This window comes from Malus domestica, chromosome 01 (assembly GCF_042453785.1).
Source record: "Malus domestica chromosome 01, GDT2T_hap1".
Lineage (NCBI taxonomy): Eukaryota > Viridiplantae > Streptophyta > Magnoliopsida > Rosales > Rosaceae > Malus > Malus domestica.
The window spans coordinates 16,076,580-16,095,875 of NC_091661.1; the positions used below are offsets into that span (position 1 = coordinate 16,076,580).

The following is a 19,296-nucleotide window of genomic DNA, read 5'->3' on the forward strand; positions in this document are numbered from 1 at the left end:
TATTTGCTAATTTATTGAAGTAAAATAAATTATTACCCGTTAAAATACGGGTTGGGTTAAAGTATCAGTTAAGATTAATGGGTTTGACAAGAAATGATCTGTTATGATATCGAGTATGTCATGAAAATGACACGAACACAACTAACACGACATGATCTCCAGGTCTACCACTTCCCTCTCTGCATACTAAGCGGGCCTATAATAGCTTAATGGATCCACTAGAACTGTATTTGACATGGCCCAAAAGTGGTCTTTTTCTGTGGGTTTTATATGAAGCCCAGAAACCCCAAAAGGGGTGGCTCAAATTTCAAACCCCAAAAGGGCAAAAAATAGTCAAAATAATACAACTTGGTCCTTGCACAATACGCAAAAATCTGAGGAATTGTAAGAAGTGAGTCTGAAAAGTAGTCAAATATCTATAAATATGGTCTGAGAACTAGAAAGAAAGAAAAAGCTGAAACCCAACCAATTTAACAATGGCGGACACAGTAAAGAGGTAAGTGTATAAATAAAAAGATCCCATATCTTATCAATTATCTTCTTTTCTTCTTCCAGAATTTCCCAATATATTTTCATTGGGGTTTTTTGTTTTTTCTGTCAGGTATGCAGTTGTGACAGGAGCTAACAAGGGGATTGGATTTGGCACAGTTAAGCAGTTGGCTTCAAACGGCATCGTAGTTGTGTTGACTGCTAGAGATGAGAAGAGGGGTCTTGAAGCTCTTGAAAAACTGAAAGATTTTGGCATTTCTGATCTCGTTGTTTTTCATCAGCTTGATGTAACAGATTCTGTTAGTGCTGCTAGATTGGCGGACTTTGTCAAAACCCAATTCGGGAAACTCGATATCTTGGTAAGTAAATATTGAAATTTTGAGCTGATTTTTACTGTTTAAGTTGAGCAATAGAGAGCAAAGATGATTAATCTCTGGTTAATTACTTACTGATGAAGGCAGAGATGACAGGGATGAAATTTTTGGCAATTTTGTACTGTGTAGGTAAACAATGCAGCAGTTGTTGGAAGCATAGTAACCCCTGAAGATTTCAAATCAGCTTCAAGTGGTAAGGTGAGGTTCTCTGTGTGTATATATGTGTGTAGATATATATACATATCATAACCTTCATCATAAAGGTGAGATGATTTTGCCTTTTGGAATTGGAAACAAGATTAATTGACAAGAGCAACCTTGTGAATCAGTAAAAGTTACATCCAGGCGATTTTCATGCTCACTTTTTCTCCTGTATTACTCTCTCGTTTTTGTTGCTTGACTCTCCTTACATTTATTCAATCCAAATGCTAGGAAGAAAAAAGAAATGAGTACAGGGGGAGAAAAGGAAGTGCGAAAATCGCTTCCCTTTCCCCCATTTGAGATGAAGTTAGGGGCTTACGCAATACAATTTTCTGGGAACACAATCCTTGTACAATTTCATTCCCGTATAACTTTATAAATTAATTAGGGAAAATGATGGTGCAAAGCTTTCAAAAGGGTTAACTTTTTTTCTGGGATGCAGAGGCCTGAAGAAATCAATTGGAGTGAAATACCGACCATACCAAACGACGAGGTAGCGGAACAATGCCTGAAGACAAACTACTATGGTACCAAAAGTGTGACTGAAGCGCTTTTGCCCCTCCTCCAGCTATCTGATTCTCCAAGAATCGTGAATGTTTCTTCCGGTGTTGGTAAACTAATGGTATGATCAACATAAAAATATGTTTCTTTTTCTGGCATTCCCTTGACAAGATCAAATTTCCACTTAGTTGTTGAAATAGTTGATGAAATTGAACCAAATATTTCAGTCAAATTGTTTTCCTTTTATGAAATGTATTAGAGAACTCTGTCCTTCATCTGTTTTACAAAAAGGAATCCTTCTGTTTTTTCATACGTAAGATGCAATTTTTGTGTTTTGAAATCAAACCAAAACTCTCCTGTCTTTCATGCTGCTTCAGAATTTTCCAAATGGATGGGCTAAAGAGGTACTGAGTGATGCCGAGAGACTTACAGAAGAGAAGATAGATTCTGTGTTGATTAGATTTTTGGAAGACTTCAAAAAAGGAGACACCAAAATCTGGTCTCCTATTTTTCCACCCTATACAGTCTCGAAAGCAGCATTGAACGCATACACCAGGATTCTGGCCAAGAAGTATCCGAATTTCTGCATCAATTGTGTGAGCCCTGGATTTGTCAAAACAGATATAACCTTCAATGTTGGCATCTTAACCATCGACGAAGGTGCTGAAAGCCTTGTCAGGTTGGGGCTACTTCCCAACGGCGGTCCTACTGGTCTCTACTTTGGTCAGAAAGAAGTCGCTTCGTTCTGAGTACTTAATAGTTTTTGCACAATGTAACAGATGAAGTTTGGGACTTTCGTAATAGATGTGTGTGTGATCACTTTCTCTAGAAATTTTTACAATGATTGTTAAAGAAATTTTTTTTAGACATTTATTCTGTCCAAAATAAATAAATGTCAATGCTGCAATTTGAGCATTCGTCCATGAACACTATTGCAGTTTTCTGTAAACACAATCCTTCTACTATTTTATTCCGTCTATAAGTTAATGCATCGTCTCCTGGGTGTAAAAGAACATGAAGAAGTCAAGAAGAGTGAAAAATCGAGCCACAATCTACGAGTTTCAGAAGGAATGTGTTACTCTTCCAGCTATCTAATTTACCAAGAATTGGCAATATTTTTCCGGTGTTGCTGAGCTAACGGTGTGAGCAACTTAGAAAAATATATTTCCTAGGCATACTCATAACAAATCAAAGTTTATAGGAGTAGTTAATATGGTTGATAAAGTTTTTTAACAAAAACATTTCAGTCAATTTGTTTGCCTTAAATAAGACTTTGGTTAATATTTTGTTCTCAATCTCTATATATTTGGTACCTGCATTCAGGAGCCTGGCTGAAAATTCATTATTCAACATAGTTATTCGAAAATTGTAAATTTAATCAAGAAAAATATATTCCAGAAGTTTCAACAGATTTAAAAAAAAAGAGACTAGTAGAAATTGATTGAATCAATCGATTGAACCATTTGTTACTAATCGAGGCTTGTATTGTTGGATGAATCGATTAGAATTGCGTTTAACATGGCCTGTAACTTTATTTTTTGTGGATCTTAAATGAGGCCCAGAAGGAAGAAAAAAATAGTCAACGTCATATGACCTCAATGCATACACAATCTGCAAATAGTTCATATGACCTCATTGCATACGCATCTGCCAAAAACTGACGAATTGTAAGAAGTGTACGAAAAACTGGGTTCAAATGTCCATAAATATTGGTCTGAGAACTAGAAAGAAAGAAAAAGCTGAAAGCAAATCAATTTAACAATGGCAGAAGCAGTAAGGAGGTAGTTTTATTTGTAACACCCATTTTTTCTTACATATTATCTTTCTTTTTCTTTTTTTCTTTTTTTTTTTCCAGAATTTCTTAATTTGGTTTTTCTGTCAGGTATGCAGTTGTGACAGGAGCTAACAAAGGGGTTGGATTTGGCACAGTTAAGCAGTTGGCTTCAAAAGGCGTCGTAGTTGTGTTAACTGCTAGGGATGAGAAGAGGGGTCTTGAAGCTCTTGAAAAACTGAAAGATTTTGGCATTTCTGATTTGGTTGTTTTTCATCAGCTTGATGTAACAGATTCTGCTAGCGCTGCTGTATTGGCGGATTTTGTGAAAACCCAATTCGGAAAACTCGATATCTTGGTATGTAAATCTCAAAACTTAGAGCTGATTTCTGCTGGTTAGGTTAAGCAATACAGTTTAGTATTAACCACGGATTACCTGCTGATGAATGATGATGTTTGCTTTAATTTGTGTTTTAAGTTGAAGTAAACATAACAAAGATGAAACTTTTGGAACTTTTGTGCTGTGTAGGTAAATAATGCAGCAATTAATGGAAGTGTGGTAAACCCTGAAGCTTTTATATCAGCTGCTACTGCTAAGGTGAGGTTTTGTGTGTGTGTCTATATATATATATATATATATATATATATATATATATATATATATATATAGATCGGTAAAAGTTACATCTAGGCAAAAAAATTATTAGACGCAAAGCATTTTCTTGTGTAGTGGGTAGCAGTTTTCAGACTCTCGTCTTCTCCTTATGCATCATTCTCCGTTTTTTTTCCCTTGATTCTTCTTTAATATATTCAATCCAAAGGCCGGGAACAAAAAGGGAGTGAAAGGGTGAAGAGGGAGTGCGAGAGTCGATTCCGGGTTGTTTTTTTAAGATGAGGTTAGGAATTATTCAATAATTCTGGGACACAATCCTTGTACAAATTTCGTTCTCTTATAACTTCACTTTGGGAAAGTAATGATGCAAAACTTCAAAGGGGGTTAATTAACGTTTTTCTCCCGGATGTAGAAGCCTGAAGAAATAAATTGGAATGAAATACCGACTATACCAAACTACGAGTTAGCAGAAGAATGCCTGAAAACAAACTACTATGGTACAAAAAGAGTGACTGAAGCGCTTTTGCCCCTCCTCCAGCTATCAGATTCTCCCAGAATCGTCAATGTTTCTACCGGTGCTGCTAAGCTTATGGTATGGCATTCTCCTAACAGGATCAAGTTCCGCTTAGTTGTTGATATGGTTGATGAAATTGAACCAAAGATTTTCAGTTGATTTATTTTCCTTTAACAAAAAATATTGGAGAACTCTTTGTCCTTCATCTGTTTTTTATTTTGAAAGTGTGCTTGTTTGGAACTTACTAAACCTTTCTATACATAGACAATATTTTCTGTTTCGAAATCAAACTAAAACTCTGTCGTCTTGCACGGTGCTTCAGAATTTTCCAAATGGATGGCCTAAAGAGGTACTGAGTGATGCAGAGACACTTACAGAAGAGAGAATAGATTCTGTGTTGAGTGGATTTTTGGAAGACTCTAAACGAGGTTTGCAAGACATCAAAATCTGGCCTCCTGTTTTTCCACCCTATACAGTCTCGAAAGCCGCCTTGAACGCGTACACTAGGATTTTGGCCAAAAAGTATCCAAATTTCTGCATCAACTGTGGCAGCCCTGGATTTGTCAAAACCGACATGAGCTTCAATGCTGGCATCTTAACCATCGACGAAGGTGCTGAAAGCATTGTCAGGTTGGCGCTACTCCCCAACGGCGGTTCTACTGGCCTCTACTTTTCTAGGAAAGAAGTGGCACCTTTTTGAAGGTTCTTTTATGTTTCATGAATAATGATCATCAATAGTGTGTGTACATTGTAATAAATGAAGTTTACAAGCTTATGTTATAATGTCATGAAAATTGACTTGTTGTTACAATGCAGAGTGTCGTTCTCCTGGTCACCCATTCACTCTTAGTCTCTTTCTCTTTGCCCTTGATATCAATTATGTTCAAAGAGAATGTAAAATGCTACAAGATGAAGACATGGTGATTGGCTTTATGACTTTAGTAGATTTGATTGAGATGAGCGGTTTATTTATAGCTTGGTAATGAGGAGGGCTTAAAGCTCAAACAGACAGAAAAGAAGCAATACAACAAAAGGCCTAAAACTTGTATTTTCTTGTGGGTGTAAAAAGAAAGCCCAAAGGCCCATAAACCAAACCAAAACTTTTTTTTGTTTTTTGACAAATGTGATTCTAAATTAGTCTAATTTACGGGTGCAAGGATATGGGTACATTACAGTGTACTATCGTAGACTAGCTAACTCATGATTCCAAATTGCACCAAAACTTCAAACTTTAATGTCACATCCCCGTCCGGGACGGATCACTTCCCGGGCCCACTCCACCACTGTAGCACGATATTGTCCGCTTTGGGCCCTGACTACGCCTTCACGGTTTTTGTTTATGAGAACTTCCCAGTGGGTCACCCATCATGGGATTGCTCTCGCACACTACTCGCTTAACTTCGGAGTTCCGATGGAACCCGAAACCAGTGATCTCCCAAAATGCCTCGTGCTAAGTAGGGATGAGAATATACATTTAAGGATCACTCCTCTGGGCGATGTGGGATGTTACAATCTGACACGCCCCGACCCTGATATTCCCCGAATACCAGGATAGACACGTGCTGGCCGACACCCGAGGGTGATGAAAGCCATTAATTGATACAAAAGCTAAGAATAAGAAATAAATAAGGGTTAGAAATTTAAAATACAAAGAATTAATAATTTAGGAACGTGTTCAGAGCATACAACTAACTAGAGTTCTAAAAGAATTAATATAAGATTTAATAAATAACAGATGTGGGTCCTACACCAAGAGGACTCGAATATGCCAAAGCGAAGACGTTGACATCGGGATCGTATGCCTCGATTCTAAATCCTGAAAAGAGGCGCAAAACAAGGGTGAGTGGACCAAGTTTATATATATACATAATACAAAAACAGTTATGAACATACTAACCCCTAGGTTTATATATAATGAAAACTACTAGCATAAATAAGTGATAAATTTTCCTGAAACTCTAGCATTCCAAAAATATCTCAAAAATCATATCGCGGAATAACATCGCGGAAATCAAAACAGTAAACATCTCATAGATCGTCTCGTAAGCGCGGTGTGCTGCTAGTAAGATCACTAAATAAATATAACTCCCGGCCCAATGCCTGTTTCGTGGTCTCTGCACCCGTAGCCAGAGATTACCAACTCTCGACCTAATGCCTGTCCCATGTCCCTCAGCCCGTAGGTAGGGATTATTTCTCCCGGCCTAAATGCCAACACCAGATCCTCGCCTCAGGCGGCATAGTGTCCTAGGTACGCATAAATAGTTACGCCTCTCAAAAATAACTACTTCATAGTATAAAGTCATCCATCATCTATATTATAAAGAGGGGTTTCGAAAACATGTTCTAGAATCCTATCGTCATCCATTAGATAGTCTACCCGTTCATGGTTTTTATACAAAATATGATATATTAAAATATAGCTCAATAAAGGCCAACAATTAATTCCTCACCAAAACACGAAACGAAAATCAATATATTCAGTAAACAGACTTAACATAAAATCAAATCATAAACTCGAAAGGCATGCTATTCATTTATGCAATTGAACTATAAAATCATGTAATTTTAGATGGGGTCCACTCACAGTACTTCGCCATCGAAAAGCTGCGCAGCTAACGAATATGCAAAAGCCACAATAATTGTCCCTAAGCACATAAAGAGTCCAATAAATAAAACTATATAATAGCAATTGAATTTGGGAAAACGGACATTGGAAACGGATTCAGAACGTCGAATTACCTTAAGAATGGTCCTGGATAAATTTCGTAAAATTCCATAGAATATTCTAGAGAATATTCCCTGATGGAAAATTCTCTAATAGAATATTGGGTCGGTTAGGGTTTAGGGTTTAGGACTTGGGTTAGGGTTAAGTTCTAGAATAATGGGTTAATGGGTTTAGGCTAAGGGCTAAGGGGTTTGGGTTAAGCTTTTAAAAATGGTTGGGCTTTAAGAGTTTGGGTTTATTTTCAAACAATTAATATAAATAAAAATAAAAGGATTTGGATTGGGTTTAAGGGAAAAAGGGCTTAGGGTTTTAAGGGTTAAAAGAGTCCACGGGCCTAAGGCCCTAACTGAATGGCCCAAGGGCCTTTGGGTTTCTAATAGAAAATAAACAAATAAAATAAATAACAAAACAAAAAAGATTGGGTTGCCTTAAGGTTTTGGGCTTAGACTCAACGGCCCGAAGGCCTGGTTTGAAAGGGCTTTGGGGCTTGAAAGCCCGGCCCGAGTTCCAATTGTGGGTCGTCAGATCCATTTGAAAGAGAAGGTCGGATTTCGGCCGGAAAACTGAACAAACTTTAAACGTTAATAACTTTGTCGATACTCAACGAAATCAAGTAATTCAAAAACGGAAATCGTAGCCCTCGAAGAGACAAAGAGAATGGTCCTCACATGACGTCTAACTTGCTGTGGTTTGACCGCAAAATGCCTCGAAAGCCTCAGAGGTCGCCTGAAACTGGGTAAGATTCAAATGAGTATAATTTCTTCAATACTCAACGAAATTGGGTGAAACAAAAAGGAAAGTTGTAGTACTCAACGAGACGAAGAGATTGATACCTTGCACGCTGGCCAACCGCCGTGGTTTGGCCGGAAGTTTCCTTGAAAGTGGCGATCTGCGTCGGAGCTCGGGTACGGGGCTTCATGGTTCGACTTCCAAGATGCCAAGACTACGGTTGAGTTCGTAGTAACAAGATAAAGACGATGGTGATGTTGAAATTGTGATTTGATGATGATTTTAGGACATAGGTTATGGGTGTTGCACGGTGAAGGAGAAGAAGAAAAAGAGAAAATGAGGGAGAGTGACGGGAAAGAGAGGGCATAAGGAGACCAAAAAGGGATTCCACGTGGCACACAATTTAACATAAAAAACAATTTTAAAAGAAAATAATACTCAAAACAAAATGAAATTACATTATTTTTAGGGATGGTGTTTTACATTAAAATCAAAAACAAAAAATGTCAAAGTTATACTCTAAATCTCATTACACTGAGATTAAAACCTTAAAAAGCAAGTTTGTTTATTTCTTTTATTCTTGCTATCAAATTCAAAAATGAGTGATCATGTACTCTTTGACTACCTACCTTATGGCGAAGATAACATTTTTGGAGTTTTATATGACCTCATTGTATACCCTATGTTATATGGTCTCATTGCGCACCAAAAAAAAAAAAAAAGACACCAAAATCGGGTCTCCTATTTTTCCTGTACAGTTTCGAAAGCAGCCTTGAACGTATAAACTAGGATTCTGGCCAAGAAGTATCCGACTTTCTGCATCAATTGTCTGAGCCTTGGATTTGTCAAAACAGTATAACCTTCAATGTTGGCATCTTAACCATCGATGAAGGTGCTGAAAGCCTTGTCAGGTTGGCTGGCGGTCCTACTGGTCTTTACTTTGGTCAGAAAGAAGTTGCATCTTTTTTAGTACTTAATAGTTTTTGCACAATGTAACAGATGAAGTAAGGGACTTTCGTAATAGGGTATGTGTGTGATCATCTCCCTAGAGAGTTTATATGATGATTATGTAGTGCAAACAAAATTTCTTATAGATTTATTCATTGTCCAAAATAAGTAAATGTCAATGCTGCAATTTGAGCATTCGGCAATGAACACTGTTGCAGTTTTTTGTAAACACAATCCTTCAACCATTTTATTCCGCCTATAAGTTAATGCATCGTCTCCTGGATGCAAAAGAGCATGAAGAGGTCGAGTGGAGTGAAACATCGAGCCACAAACTACGAGTTTGCAGAAGAAATATGTTACTCTTCCAGCTATCTGATATACCAAGAATTGGCAATATTTTTCCGGCAATCTTTGGTTCCTTCATTCAGGAGCCTGGCTGAAAAAATTCTTTATTCAATATAGTTATTCGAAAATCGTAAATGCAATCAAGAAAAATATATTCCATAAGTTTCAACAGATCTTGAAAAATGAGACAAGTAGAAGTTGATTACAGAGAGTAAAAAAGCAAAAATAGAGAATGTCGTTGAACTATACACTACTGAACGAGCCTTGTGTCGCTAAATGAATCGATTAGAATCTTGTTTAACATGGCCCGTAACTTTATTTTCTGTGTATCTTAAATGAGGCCCAGAAGGAAGAAAAAAATAGTCAACGTCATATGACCTCAATGCATACACAATCTGCAAATAGTTCATATAACCTCATTGCATAAGCATCTGCAAAAAAAACTGACGAATTGTAAGAAGCGTAGGATTCTCTTCCATCCTCTTTTCATCCTCTCTTCTCATATTCTTTATTTATTTATTTTTTCTTTTTTTATAAAAAAATTAATATAAAATATTGAGGTAGCTTAACCATGACTGTTCAAATAGAATGGCAGGAAAGGGGAGGGAAAAAAAAAAGGAGAGAATCCTACTCCTTATTTATAACATCCATTTTTTCTTAGGAAAACTAATGAAAAAAATTTGAAAAGAGTTTTAACGATAAGAACAAAATACATAGTAAAGTGAATAGTACTATGATTGACTTTTAGTATAAAAAACTTTTGTTAAAGTTCCATTTTTTTCTTGGACAAGGATTGTCTGCCCTCCCCGTGCCTTCCTGTTTTGTGTGGTTATGGTTAAGCCACGCCAACATTTTATATTATTTTTTTATAAATATAATAAAACAAAAATAAATAGTAATATAAAATATTGACGTCGTTTAACTATGAGCATATAAATAAAAAGGCACGAAAAGGGCATTTTTTTCTTACCTATTATCTTTCTTTTTTTCTATTCTTTTTCTTTTTCCAGAATTTCTTAATTTGGTTTTTCTGTCAGGTATGCAGTTGTGACAGGAGCTAACAAAGGGGTTGGATTTGGCACAGTTAAGCAGTTGGCTTCAAAAGGAGTCGTAGTTGTGTTAACTGCTAGAAATGAGAAGAGGGGTCTTGAAGCTCTAGCGAAAGTGAAAGATTTTGGCATTTCTGATCTGGTTGTTTTTCATCAGCTTGATGTAACAGATTCTGCTAGCGCTGCTGTATTGGCGGATTTTGTGAAAACCCAATTCGGAAAACTCGATATCTTGGTATGTAAATCTCAAACCTTGGAGCCGATTTTTACTGGTTAGGTTAAGCAATACAATTTATTAATAATTTCGGATTACCTGCTGATGAATGATGATATTTGCTTTAATTTGTGTTTTAAGTTGAAGTAAACATAACAAAGATGGAACTTTTGTGCTGTGTAGGTAAATAACGCAGCAATTAATGGAAGCATAATAAACCCTGAAGCTTTTATATCAGCTGCTACTGCTAAGGTGAGGTTCTGTATATATACATACATATATGTATATAAATTTATATGGATCAGTAAAAGTTACATCTAGGCAAAAAATTTATTAGACGCAAAGCATTTTCTTGTGTAGCGGTTTTCGGACTCTAGTTTTCTCCTTTTGCATCACTCTCCTTTTTTTTTTTCCCTTGATTCTTCTTTGATATATTCAATCCAAAGGCTAGGAACAAAAAAGGAGTGAAAGGGTGAAGAGGGAGTGCGAAATTCACTTCCCAGATGTTTTTTAAGATGAGGTTAGGAATTATTCAATACTTCTGGGACACAATCCTTGTACAAATTTCATTCTCTTGTAACTTCAATTGGGAAAGTAATGATGGAAAACTTCAAAGGGGGTTAATTAACGTCTTTCTCCCGGATGTACAAGCCTGGTGAAATCCATTGGAGTGAAATATTGATAACACCAAAGCTATGAGTTAGCAGAAGAATGCCTGAAAACAAACTACTATGGTACAAAAAGAGTGACTGAAGCGCTTTTGCCCCTCCTCCAGCTATCGGATTCTCCAAGAATCATCAATGTTTCTACCGGTGCTGCTAAGCTAATGGTATGGCATTCTCCTAACAGGATCAAGTTCCGCTTAGTTGTTGATATGGTTGATGAAATTGAACCAAAGATTTTCAGCCGATTTATTTGCCTTTAACAAAAAAATATTGGAGAACTCTTTGTCCTTCATCTGTTTTTTATTTTTGAAGTGTGCTTGGTTGGAACTTACTAAACCTTTCTATACATAGATGCAATATTTTCTGTTTCGAAATCGAGCTAAAACTCTGTCGTCTTGCACGATGCTTCAGAATTTTCCAAATGGATGGCCTAAAGAGGTACTGAGTGATGCAGAGACACTTACAGAAGAGAGAATAGATTCTGTGTTGAATGGATTTTTGGAAGACTCTAAACAAGGTTTGCAAGACACCAAAATCTGGCCTCCTGTTTTTCCACCCTATACAGTCTCGAAAGCAGCCTTGAACGCGTACACTAGGATTTTGGCCAAAAAGTATCCAAATTTCTGCATCAACTGTGGCAGCCCTGGATTTGTCAAAACCGACATGAGCTTCGATGCTGGCATCTTAACCATCGACGAAGGTGCTGAAAGCATTGTCAGGTTGGCGTTACTCCCCAACGGCAGTTCTACTGGCCTCTACTTTTCTCCGAAAGAAGTGGCACCTTTTTGAAGGTTCTTTTATGTTTCATGAATAATGATCATCATTAGTGTGTTTACAATGTAACAAATGCAGTTTATGAGCTTATGTTATATGTTCATGAAAATTGACTTGCCTATTGCAATACGGAGTGTCATTCTCTTGGTCACTCATTCACTCTTGCTCTCGTTCTCTTCGCCCCTGATATCAATTCTGTCAAAGTAAAATGTAAAATGCTAGAAGATGAAGATATGGTGATTGGCTTTGTGACTTTGAATAGTTTTGATTGAGATGATCGGGTTTTAGCTTGGTAAGGAGGAGGGCTTAAAGCTCAAACAGACGGAAAAGAAGCAATACAGCCAACGCAGCCGAAGGCCCAAAACTTGTCTTTTCTTATGGGTGTAAAAGGAAGCCCAAATGCCCATAAACTAAACCAAAACTTCAAACTTTTTGTTTTTTGACGAATGTGATTTTAAATTACTCTGATCTACGAGTGCAAGGATATGGGTACATTACAGTGTACTATCGTAGACTAGCAAACTAATGATTCCAACTCATGATCATTGGGATTAAAACCTTGAAAGCACATCCGTTTATTTCTTTAATTCCTGATATCAAATCTAAAAATGAGTGATCATGTGCTCTTTGACAACCTTATGGCGAAGATAACACTTTTGGAGTTTTATATGACCTCATTGTATACACTATGTTCTTTAAAGTATATGGCCTCATTTCATAAACAATATGATAAAAAAATAAAAATAAAATAAAATAAGAGATAAAACAAGTGAGTCTACTAAAGACTACAAAAAATATTAATATAATCATGGCATCTGATCCTAATTTTCTTTAAAAAAAATGATGGCATGAAATTCTGACAACCAGGGAAGAGCCAAGCGAAGGAACAAGCTCAAAGCCAAGAAACAACCTCAAAGCCAAGAAACAATGGCAGAAGCAAGTAAAAGGTAAGTGTCTAGTTTTCTTCATCCTTTAACCACATAAATAAAATCCCATTTTTTCTTATTTATCTTAAATCTGGTTTTTCATATTTTGGTCAGGTATGCAGTTGTGACAGGGGCAAACAAAGGGGTTGGATTTGGAATTGTTAAGCAGTTGGCTTCAAATGGGGTCATAGTAGTGTTAACTGCAAGAGATGAGAAGAGGGGTCTTGAAGCTGTTGAGAAATTGAAAGATTTTGGGCTCTCTGAGCTTGTGGTTTTTCATCAGCTTGATGTTACAGATTCTGCTAGCATTACTTCCCTTGCAGGTTTGGTCAAAACCCAATTCGCGAAACTCGATATCTTGGTATGTAAATCTTGAAAATTAAGTTGGGTTTTCTTGCTTAGATCAATAGAGATAATATTGCAATTCTGCTTCTTGCTTTTATTTAAGTTTGAAGTTGAAATGTTGGAACTTTTTGTACTGTGTAGGTAAACAATGCAGGAATCAATGGAAGCATGGTAGACCCTGAAAGTTTCAGGTCAGCTGTAAGTGGTAAGGTGAGATTATATATATAAATCAATCATTTATATATGATTGATAAGAGTAATCGGTTTTCGGAACAGAATCCTTCTAAGAATTTCTTTCTCTTGAAACTTAGGAAAGTAATGATGCAAACTTCCCGAGAGTGTTAATTAACGTTCTTTTCCTGGATGCAATTATGCAGAAGCCTGAAGAAATCGATTTTAGTGAAATATCGACGACACCAAACTACGAGTTAGCAGAAGAATGCCTTAAAACAAACTACTACGGTGCCAAAAGTGTGACTGAAGCGCTTTTGCCTCTCCTCCAGCTATCGGATTCACCAAGAATCGTTAATGTTTCTTCCCTTCTTGCTAAGCTGACGGTATGAGCAACTAATAAAATGTGATTTTTTTTTGGTATTTTCAAACAAGATCAAGTTTTGACTGGTAGTTAATGTGGTTTTACCGTTTTAGAAGTTGAACTAAATGGTTTAGTCAATTTATATTCCTTAAAATAGATGTGGAGAATTACACACTTTATAAGTCTTTTCCGTGCTTAATGAAGTATATTGGAGCTCTGGAATTACATTAGAACATTAGTTGAATGCCAGAGTAAACCAATTTTCCGGAAATGGATCTGAACTGTGTTGATGAAATGTTTAATTATGAGCAATCCATGTATTTAGTTCTACATAGATGGCAAGATGCAAATTTTCTGTTTTTCGAATCAAATTAAAACTCTCCCGTCTTTCTTGTTGCTTCAGAATTTTCCAAATGGAAGGACCAAAGAGGTACTTAGTGATGCTGAGATCATTACCGAAGAGAGAATAGAAGCTGTTTTGAGTGAGTTTTTGGAAGACTATAAACATGATTTGCTAGAAACCAAAGGCTGGTCTCACATCTTTCCAGCCTACAAAGTCTCGAAAGCAGCCTTGAATGCGTACACTAGGATTCTGGCCAAGAAGTATCCGAATTTCTGCATCAACTGTGGGAGCCCTGGGTTAGTAAAAACAGATATGAGCTTCAATCTTGGTGTCTTAACCATCGATGAAGGTGCTGAAAGCATCGTCAGGTTGGCGCTACTCCCCAATGGCGGTCCTACTGGCCTATACTTTGTCCGCAAAGAAATGACACCATTTTGAATACTTCTGTTTGTACTACCGTACTCTTTTCTTCCAGTATAAGTCAATGTGATTACTGCAATTTGAGGTTTCAGCGATGAACACTTTCTTCTCCGGGATGCAGAAGGGCATGAAGAAATCGATTAGAGTTGTTTCGATACAATGATAAATCTTGATTGGAGTTAAAATATAAGTTTGAGTCGTTTTTAGTTTCCAGGTTTCAGAATAGTTTGGGTACCCTAAACTATGAGTTTGCGGAAGAATACATACAAATAGTACGGTACCAATAAAGGGAATGGAACACTTTTGCCACTCCGGATAATTCTTTCAATACAAATAATGTTTTACTATAAATTCATCTAAATACACGAAAGTGAATTCGAACTTGAGTGCAAACGGAGGAGAAGCTGACTAAACCTGTGTCTTCTATATATTACATTAACGTATAGTTACCAATTATCAATGTCCTTATATCAATATTATATTTCATATACTTACGTTGGGGGTGGGCACGGGCCGGGCCGGGCCCAAATTTGGAGGGACCGGACCGGAACTATTTTAAAATACACCGGGGTGGGCCGAGCCGGGTAGAAGGATTCTGAGATTTGAAACCGGACCTAACTCGACCTGTTTGAAACAGGCAGGTTCAGGACGGGTGTCACGCCCCGAACCCAACATACGTCCATGATCGACGCGTAACGTCACCCAACATAACAGATCCCGCCTCTGAGATATGTACAAGGCATAACTCAAGATCCAACTGCATAATAATTTTTCGTAAGCTTTATGGCTGCATCTAACCTCCTCGTTAGGCTGCCTACGTACCCTAAACAGAGATCAAGTCATTCGTAGTTCATCATTCACTACCCATCTACATTTACCACAGTACGTTCAAGCCGAAAGATATAACATTCTTCAATCAATCATTAGAACTTGACAAGTATGGAAGTACTAGATTCAGGGCTACATAACAATCCAATATGACAAACAACATTTCCACTTCCTCCATCATATAAATCACTATGATTTCAACAGGAAACCTTAATCCACCACATGTAACATATCCAAGAACCAACAAGGCACAATATTATTCTCAAGCCACTTTGAGTAACAAGACTAATCATAATAATAACAATCATATCCACATCATTCCGCAATCATTCTACTTAATCAATCCTAAAAATCAAAGATGCATGATATATACAATTACTATGTTATTCAATCAATGAGGTCCCATATCAATTCACAAATTTTAATAAAGGATCCCTACATAATTCCCCACCTGGATTCCAAGTACTAACATGATAAGTCTAATTTATACACAATGTCTACTGTGAACAATTCATATTCACTCGACTCTAAGGTCGGACTACCTTTATGGAAATGAGCAAGCGTAGGGATTTCAGACCACTCAATATAATCCAACCAAAATACCAAACGACCTCTTGTAATCTCTTTAGACCTGACATCTGTACAATCAGTGCCTACACCATGGGAATGGTACATCGGCATCAAGAATTCAGATAAGCTGCAAAGCTCGGGTGAGAGACATTAATACAAGGATGTGATAATAATGATAAAGCTAATCATTAATCACAGTTTACATCTCTTGAATATAAATCCTTCATAAGGAATCAATACCAAACCTTTGTAACTTCGAATGAGTCACCCAGACATACAACGGTTCATTTGAAACAAATCACAATAGCTCACAATCATAATCTCATACAACACAATGAAAAGTAGGGTTAGAGCGACACAGTTCGGCCGAAGTCTACATCTCTGAAGCTATCTTAATCTAAATTCAATAAACCTCAAGGTGAACACGATCCCGAACCATCTCTCAACGGAATCGCCAAGTATGAAGGATTCCAGACCCTTTTAACGGGATCCAAGTGGGTACGATTCCGGACCATTCTCAACAGAATCGCGGAGTACAATACATAATCACCACTAAATGAAACCCAAGTTAGATACGATTCTGAAACATCATTCAATGGAATCGCAGAGTAGAAGGGATTTCGGACCATCTCTCAACGGAATCCGAGTAGATACGATTCCGGACCATCACTCAACGGAATCGCGGAGTAAAAGAGATTCTGGACCATCACTCAACAGAATCCAGACCAGGATACAATTTCAAACCATTACTCAACGGAATCGCGGAGTAGAATGTGTAACACCAATCAATGAAACAAGACATGGATCAAGTTCTTCAAGGTACAAAGACTCAACGAAACAAGAATGAAATAATGACACGAGGGTTGAAACATGTTTCGAAGTAACAAACCCCATAACAATGGGTTAATGGTCCACTACTAACCCTCGCATTTCATCACATCAATCCAATCATACAATACAAACCATATTTCCAATATGCACGTCAAATCACACCATAAAACTACATCAATGGCTAAATATAAAAATTAACAATTTTATAGGAAACATAATTATAAAACCATCTCATATTCACACAGGATAGTAGTTATGAAAATAAGATAATCACCAATATCACATATTAGTCATTCACATTTCTCCACATCACACCAACAATTGAATTTCGGGAAACTAAGCTACACATAGGTTCACAGGGTCACTAGAAGGTATTTGGTACTTAGACAACACTCGTGGACGGTCCCACGCACCGTCACAAGCAATGGTAGCCATGGTGAAGGGTTTGAAAACCCAAATTTTCAACCTTAACCCAAGAGGCTCAAATTCACGTGGTAACTAGAGCTCAACAAGGGAGACATTATTCACAACTAGACCAATGACAAATTCTAACCGGAATCATCCAAATTCTTCGAGGAAACCGGGTTTCTAGGATTCTAAACACCCAACTCTAAAACGAATATGAAAGCACAAACCAAGCATACCAACTTGAAGATTATGAAGAGTAGATGAAGTTTCATACACACTTGAGGGAAATGGTTGTCGGAATCGCCGAAAAAATGACAAAACCGTCGGAAAACCCACGGGAATTTGCTGCCTTGAACTGGAAAAATGGATAAGAAAATGGAAAATCTAACATTACAGAGTTGTAGGGCTCGTCAAGAGCTTTCTATGGACACCAAGATCACCCAAAACGGAGATCGAATGAAGGAGATATGAGCGGGTCAAGTTGGCAGGTTAACGAGTTGAAATCTCCCCAAAAACGTGTCAAAAATCAGATCCCCTCCCCTTTTTTTGTAGGGCTCGTCAGGAGCTTTCTATGGACACCAAGATCACCCAAAACGAAGATCGAATGAAGGAGATATGAGCGGGTCAAGTTGGCAGGTTAACGAGTTGAAATCTCCCCAAAAACGTGTCAAAAATCAGACCCCTCCCCTTTTTTTCATTGGCTCCTGTCTAATCCTTTTTTTTCCACCCCCCCCTTAGTCGGTCCCTTAACCCAAATATGTGTTTTTTTTTTGGGCCTTTTACTCACAAGTGGAAGTTAAATAATTCCTACAAACTATAGTATCACAACTTCAAACGTCTATAACTATACCGTTATAATTCGGACTCGCCAACGGCTTTCGCCTATGCGCTCGTAGTTTCAAGATCTATTCGAATACGTTACTTGTGACCTCGAAAGGTCAACGAATTTTAGATGAATATTTTCCAAACTTCAAACTTTGTAACTAATTTAATTAAAATCTAAATCCAAATAAATTAATATAATTTCTCGAAAAATAATACAAAATCTCAATAATACAAATACGTAGATTATAACAGTGAAATCCAGGAACGGGATTTCACAACGGGTCCATGGGTCCAACTCGAGGGACATCTCTATTTCTTCTGCAAATCCACTAGAAATCCACCTTGTTTCTTCCTCCCAATTATGAGAGACCACCTCTTCTGCAACAATAAAAATTCTTCAAAACCCACCTTTTCTCTTCCTTTAAATGCAGCAATTGTATGCTCTACAAATCCATACCCATTCAAGATGTCTGTATGGATGTTAACTATCAAGATCAGAACTGATATTTGAAGATGAAACTCGTAAATTAGCCTATAAGACCAAACATAAAAATAAAGAATATAGCACCTGGACGTGGGCGTCATATTGATCTCCAATAGCCAAACAATTGTCGATTGCAGCAGGAATGCTTCCCCATTCCTTGTTCAACTTCAGTTCCATTGAAACTTAAGACGCGCGATGCTGACGTCGGCCATGGGAGTCCATTTCAGTCTTGGATCGTGACGGCGGCTCAGTCGTGGTGGTCGTGATGACGATGATGGTCTCGGTGACTTCTGTGATAGTGGTTTCGTCGAGGAAAAGAAGAGTGGGTGGGAGGGAATCTCGATACGAGTAGGTGGGAGTGGGACGGTGGGAGTCTTCTGGAGTCCAACTAAGTTACTAACTACCATTTAATGGGCTGGGTCTCGGGGAGAGTTTACAAACAGGCCTTCCAGGGCCCCGTTTTTCTATACATTTAGAACCGGCCCGCCCCTAAAATTTCATCGCCCCGCCCCGTTTCTTTTATTAAAAAATTGGAACCGGCCCGTACCCACCCTGAACCTTGATTACCCACCCCGACCCGCGGTTCCTATACCCGTTTGCCCACCCGTAACTTACATCATATTGACAAAAGGCTTTGATATCCACACACCTATTTTTACTTTCCACACACCTTCTCAATTTTGGCTGTAAATTAAAGATGAAAGAACAAAAATTAATAAAAATGGTGTGCGGGAAATAAAAGAGAAATTAGAGCAATGGTCTTTTAATTTTAATCCAAATTGGAGTAATGGTCCCCTCAACTAAAAATTCATGATCATTGGTCCATTAACTCATCAAAACATGCAGTTATGATCCTTTTCATTCACTTC

General features: G+C 37.5%; 3 protein-coding genes and 1 pseudogene across 4 annotated transcripts; all 4 read left to right on the plus strand.

Moving 5' to 3' along the window:
• Positions 1-269: 269 nt before the first annotated feature.
• Positions 270-2,497, plus strand: LOC103417586 ((+)-neomenthol dehydrogenase-like). Its single transcript, XM_008355761.4, has 5 exons — positions 270-496; positions 602-848; positions 993-1,061; positions 1,507-1,686; positions 1,943-2,497. Exons 1-5 carry the CDS (start codon positions 477-479, stop codon positions 2,312-2,314), a joined length of 888 nt encoding a protein of 295 aa, XP_008353983.3. The 5' UTR covers positions 270-476; the 3' UTR covers positions 2,315-2,497.
• A 642-nt stretch (positions 2,498-3,139) lies between these two features.
• Positions 3,140-5,274, plus strand: LOC139193555 ((+)-neomenthol dehydrogenase-like). Of its 2 annotated transcripts, none has more exons than XM_070816741.1 (5): positions 3,140-3,346; positions 3,448-3,694; positions 3,866-3,934; positions 4,362-4,541; positions 4,786-5,274. In XM_070816741.1, the coding sequence occupies exons 1-5, from the start codon at positions 3,327-3,329 to the stop codon at positions 5,161-5,163; spliced, it is 894 nt and encodes a 297-aa protein (XP_070672842.1). In that variant the 5' UTR covers positions 3,140-3,326; the 3' UTR covers positions 5,164-5,274. The 2 variants fall into 2 exon arrangements, with proteins under 2 accessions (XP_070672842.1, XP_070672858.1); XM_070816757.1 differs by having other exon boundaries at positions 3,185-3,346; positions 4,365-4,541.
• Positions 5,275-10,230: 4,956 nt separating this feature from the next.
• On the plus strand, positions 10,231-12,039 carry LOC108169346 ((+)-neomenthol dehydrogenase-like; annotated as a pseudogene).
• Positions 12,040-12,635: 596 nt separating this feature from the next.
• On the plus strand, positions 12,636-14,687 carry LOC108173325 ((+)-neomenthol dehydrogenase-like). Its single transcript, XM_017332167.3, has 5 exons — positions 12,636-12,859; positions 12,953-13,199; positions 13,325-13,393; positions 13,561-13,740; positions 14,122-14,687. Exons 1-5 carry the CDS (start codon positions 12,840-12,842, stop codon positions 14,497-14,499), a joined length of 894 nt encoding a protein of 297 aa, XP_017187656.2. The 5' UTR covers positions 12,636-12,839; the 3' UTR covers positions 14,500-14,687.
• The last annotated feature ends 4,609 nt before the right edge of the window (positions 14,688-19,296 follow it).

Coding starts and splice junctions, on each gene's coding strand:
- LOC108173325 (XM_017332167.3), top strand. CDS start 12,840: ATGGCAGAAGCAAGTAAAAG. Junction 13,200..13,324: donor TCGCGAAACTCGATATCTTG/GTATGTAAATCT, acceptor TGTACTGTGTAG/GTAAACAATGCAGGAATCAA. Junction 13,394..13,560: donor GGTCAGCTGTAAGTGGTAAG/GTGAGATTATAT, acceptor GCAATTATGCAG/AAGCCTGAAGAAATCGATTT.
- LOC139193555 (XM_070816741.1), top strand. CDS start 3,327: ATGGCAGAAGCAGTAAGGAG. Junction 3,695..3,865: donor TCGGAAAACTCGATATCTTG/GTATGTAAATCT, acceptor TGTGCTGTGTAG/GTAAATAATGCAGCAATTAA. Junction 4,542..4,785: donor CCGGTGCTGCTAAGCTTATG/GTATGGCATTCT, acceptor ACGGTGCTTCAG/AATTTTCCAAATGGATGGCC.
- LOC103417586 (XM_008355761.4), top strand. CDS start 477: ATGGCGGACACAGTAAAGAG. Junction 497..601: donor ATGGCGGACACAGTAAAGAG/GTAAGTGTATAA, acceptor TTTTTCTGTCAG/GTATGCAGTTGTGACAGGAG. Junction 849..992: donor TCGGGAAACTCGATATCTTG/GTAAGTAAATAT, acceptor TGTACTGTGTAG/GTAAACAATGCAGCAGTTGT.